Source organism: Montipora capricornis, chromosome 3, assembly GCF_036669925.1.
Source record: "Montipora capricornis isolate CH-2021 chromosome 3, ASM3666992v2, whole genome shotgun sequence".
Classification (NCBI taxonomy): Eukaryota; Metazoa; Cnidaria; class Anthozoa; order Scleractinia; family Acroporidae; genus Montipora; species Montipora capricornis.
This window is the reverse complement of record NC_090885.1, coordinates 33,600,898-33,605,897: the sequence shown is the minus strand read 5'-3', so window position 1 is coordinate 33,605,897 and position 5,000 is coordinate 33,600,898. Positions and strand designations below refer to the sequence as shown.

General features: G+C 36.3%; 1 protein-coding gene across 2 annotated transcripts in view; it reads right to left on the bottom strand.

Moving 5' to 3' along the window:
- Positions 1 to 3,528: 3,528 nt before the first annotated feature.
- The window catches only part of LOC138042958 (uncharacterized), a 7,022-nt gene continuing 5,550 nt past the window's right edge, over positions 3,529 to 5,000 (bottom strand). For both annotated transcript variants that reach the window (XM_068889044.1, XM_068889043.1), the window contains exon 7: positions 3,529 to 4,471. In XM_068889044.1, coding sequence (XP_068745145.1) covers positions 4,289 to 4,471 — 183 coding nt within the window. In that variant the 3' untranslated portion in view covers positions 3,529 to 4,288. The remainder of the gene's footprint in view (positions 4,472 to 5,000) is intronic.

The following is a 5,000-nucleotide window of genomic DNA, read 5'->3' as shown; positions in this document are numbered from 1 at the left end:
CCACACAATTCAGTGCCTTCTGATTTTCTGTAGCACGTACCACAGGCAACCCAGTGTATGCTTCACAGAAGCATCTCGTTTTTTTTATTTTCCGTGTCGGTAAAAGTCTTGCCTGTCTCTCCCCTGCTAAGTGGTGTCTTTATGCATAGAGCCTTCTGCGCGTATTGTCTTAGGATCGAGAGGGTAGTGGGAAATGCGTAGATTTCTCTGGTGGACACAGTAGAATGATCAACGTAACCGGCAATGGCGTCGAAAGTCATGTAACGCGAATGGCGTTTTAGTGGATTTTTAAGCAAAATATACCCTTATGGAGCTTAATAATGGAAAGTCAATTGGATACTGAACAAGAAAGGCGCTGAAAAAAAATCTGGAATCTTAAAAGCGACGAGTAATGGACTTCGACAACAATCTGTCGCCCGTCGAGCCGTAATCAAAGTGAGATGTAGTTCTAATATTGTACGAGTGTGGTGTTTTGTACAACGCTGAAATCAAATGGAAAATTCTCTAGTAACTTATGGGTTTAACGAAACAGAGACTTGGATCTGTACTCAATTCTGCACAGTCTTCTGCTAACAATTGGAAATTTCACAAATTCCTGTTAGTCAAAAATTATTTGAAAGAAAGCTTGTTGCCCATTTTTTGCTTGATAATTCAAGTAAAGGGTTTTTCAGTGAAGGGTTTGATGCTAAACACTCGTGGGAAATTTATTTACCGTGTTGCGTTTTTGACACGGAGTGTAATTTGACACGATTGAGTTTCTTGTCTTCACGCACGTATTAAATGAAATAGGAAGGGTTTTTTTGCCTCTTATAGCACATATGTTGTTTGTTTCAAAAAGCATTTCGCTGGAAAATGGTTGCTTTTATGAATTCATCATGTGTAATATGCGAGCTTAACTGGATAGTTTTTATGGCAATAGTAAAGCATTTTCGTGTCAAAATATAAGGTAAGCGACTCCTTTCTGTTGTGTTAACTTAATTGAATATACCATGGCTCGTAAGTTTGTATTTGTCATCTGCTGTAAACTTGATTTCCACACTCAAAATTACCTCCAGAACCTACTTTTTGCGTAAAATAAGCTTTTAGAATGATTTTCGTTTCTTCTGTGGTGATACTTGACGATTCGGGAACATTTTGTGAAAAAAGATTTATAACGGGTCACACGCGCAACTTGCCCGATTATGCATATAACATCCACTTCGCCTTTTGACATCCCATTGAAAGAAACTCGTAAAATATTCGCAGACCGGTCGCTTTCTCTGAAATCATTGAAAGGATGATTGCTAACAAATATAGAAAGATTTTCACAATAACTAAAAATTCCTGTGTTAAGCATTAGAATTCGACGAAGAGGTAATGCGACTAAATTTGTCCCGTGCGGTGCTATTTTTATGATTTGACTGTTGTGCAAATTTTGAGAGATAATATTAAATTATGAAAAAATATCTAGTTAAAGGTAAAGGTACACCTTATTTACCCGGGGTAGTCATTCGATAACATCGATAATCGATAGTATTCGATAACAATCGATAAAGATCGATTAATTTTTTCGAAATTCGATAAAAGAGTTTGGTGTGAGTAATCGATAATTATCGATTTTTGAGTTGGGGCTATCGATTTTATCGATAAATATCGAATTTATCGAAACTGAATTATCGTACCAATTCTCGTGAACGGAAACACCAAAAGATATTAAAGAGCTCGCAGAGATACTTATAACAACTTACCTGTTCGTTAAAGAATAAAATCTGCTTCATCTCTTCAACAGACTTTTATTAATACTCAGCGTGTGTTTTATTTGAAATCCGCTATAGATCCCTGGTTGATTATCCCACTGTTCATTTATTTGCTGATGTAACACAATCGCACGCTCGTTGCTCTTCCCGGGTGCTCTTTGACCCAGTCTTAAAAGGGAAAGATTTTCGTGATTTTTTGAGTAAAGTCAAAGATATGAACAAATTATTTAGACACCCAGGGCGAGGCTCGGACTCGTAATCTAAATGTTGCATAAAAAGCAATAGCCTGTAATAGAGACCAAAAACCAACGATAATAATATTTATTGTCATCGCATACATGTGTTTTTACATGTAATACTACGTGAACACGAACAAAACTGTAACATTATGCAATCGTAATGCAGTCTCTTTGATCTCTTGTACAGTGTTCGTCAACAAATCATTTCATTGCCGCCTTTGAAATCTACATTTAAAGAGTCACAATCAAACGCTCCCTCAACGGAAACAGGTTAATTTTTATAAATTCAATAGCGATCGATGAATCCGATAAAATCGATAAAATTACACTTCGTCGGCGTGTGAGTATCGATTTTTATCGATTGACCGATAACATCGATATCGTTTAAAATCAATTAATCGATTGTTATCGAATTATCGAATGATTTTCCGATATCAAGTTTTATCGAATGACTACCCCGGGCTTATTTAACGTCGGAAGTTCCTTTACTCTCTAGAGAGTATTCTCCCAGGAAGCCGACGGATAGATCGTTAAAAAATCTTTATTTTTAGCTGTTATTTGAACATAAAAGATGCAACACTTGACGACAAATAATATTTTTGCTATTACTGTGTATTTTTCCCGGGAATCGGGTTGAAAATGAGTTAAATTTGCATACGTGTGTTGAAATGTGATACACGAGGAGAAAGGAATTTTATTTCTCTGACAAATGATTTTGTCATTGTAGTCAGTGCAAGATGAAATTTATTTGGGAAGCCAACAATATTCTTTTAACTTCCTGGTTAATCCAATTTTATTGCTGCGACTTGCTAGTGCGAAGATTGTGTACATGAAACTCGCGCTTGCGAATTTTGTGCTTGTCAGCATTGTGATTTGCGGTAAGTCTGTTTTTGTATCTCATAGATGTTTAGATTTTCAATTACACGGCCACTCAACCTCTCGATTGTGTAAATAGTTCACCCTGAAGTCAAAATAGATACGTTTCTCAGGAACCCGACAAAGAAGGCTTCCTGATCGACCCGACAGAAGAAATCTAAATATTCAGTTAAATATTACAACAAAATTAACTAACGACGGAAGTTTCTTCGCTAAAAAGTACGTTGTTCTACTCTGAAACATTCTTTCCCGTAGACAGGGTGATCACGTGCACCTTTACGGTTGCCTAGCATGTGATCAATTTCTTCCATTTGACAAAACGTTAGAGACTGCAAAAATGTTCGTGTTTTTAAGATCTTTCAACGAGAGTTCGATTCATAGTTATATATAAACACTATGTTATTTTTTTTCTTCATCTGTCTCTTGGCTTGCCTTTTTCTGGTGCAAACGCAAAGCCAAACAATGTTTTGACCTGGCATCGGATTAGACCGTCACATTATGAAGCGGAAACAACACCTTTAGTCCTTTCTTGTATGAGCAATAAACGTTTGCTTAGTCCAACTGCTAGACATCATTGCTGGAAAACGTCCGTCAGAGCAATTTGCAGTTAGTTTTTTGCCGACTATTTATTTAAAGAAGAAACGAGTGAATTTTACTCAAGACGGCGTGTTTTGCTATCTTTAAACTGAATTTATTACGAAAGCTTAAAAGACTAAAAGACCTTAAAATGGGACAGGACATTACAAAATAATTAAACGTGTGAGCCAAAGGGCCTCTGCTAGCGCGACATGTGGGTGACCCCTCAAATGGTCTTAATGACGCCCCACTTGAAAAAATTAACTGGAACGCTGCAGTTCTTTGTGTAACGGGTAGCACAGGCAACCCAGTGTAAGCTTTTTGGAGCTTCTCGTTGTTAATTGAAAGACGCTGAATTTGTCACGTGTCAGTTTCAAACGTACCAGTACATATTAATTATTGTTTTCTAATATTGTTATACTATCCAAGGTATTGCTACATTGTAAAAAGAAACATTTGCACTGCAAATTTTGTAATGTGGTAATATTAAATAACTTTGATCGTGAATTTATTTGAATTCAGATAAAAGTTTTGAAAAAATGAAGTATTGGGTCCGTAATAGTTGGCTTGTGTTGTTGTGTCCCTGCCCTTGTATCAATTTGTTGTCTTTATGTATTATGCATCTAGTTTGTTTGATTATCTTTTTTTTGTGTAACTTGAAAATTATGCATAGTTTTTCATGGTTGGATAGTCTTCATTGAATGCATCTGTGATTTGTAGTAAGGTCAGAGGGAAGGGCTAATGCTTGAAACGTCGGCTCAGATATGTTTCTTTACCTTTATCAACTGGTTTGTTGAAACCATTTTTTTTTTTTGTGCCACGAGAAAAATGACCACTTATTTTGTCAGTTTCTCCAGGTTTTCAGAAACTAAAGGAACCTTTCATAACTTGGGTAACATATTTCCCACATTTAATCGGGGGATATTTGTTGGAGCCATCTAAGCAAATGATCTTTGCCTTCCAATCAGGATCATAGAAGAATGCAATGGAACGTCTTGGACTTTGTCGCTTTATTTCCTCTTCAGGAATGACGACTCTGTGAACCTGTAAAAGTTTTTTTTGGCATATTAGTGGTTGTTGGTATAAAGGCAGCTGGTGTCACCAGCAGATTGTTGACAGGATTTAGCTGTAATACAATATAATTATTATAATAATGAAGTCTAACCCATGTCAATTTTAGTAAAGAAAGGTTGAATTTGGCCCCAACTAACCCTTTGACACCCAAACTGGCATGAGCCAGCCAGACTTGGTATTTTACTCTTTCTAATGCCAGATGATTTTACTTGTCAATGGGTTAAATAGACACTGACAAAAGATGGATAAGATGCAGAAGTCAGTATATTTGCCAGCCTCTCAAAAAGTGAAGCAATTAATTTACATAGCTGGAAAGTAAATAATCATAATATGTGATCATTCCTAAGGTTGAGATATCTACTGGTATATGTGATTAACAACATCAAGGTCCACTAAAAAAACTATGTACCCTTTTATCTCCAGGAGATATTATTCTTTCTTGGTGATAGGTGATCAATCTACGGGAACTGAAAGTTTGTAACTTGAGTAAGGAAAAAAG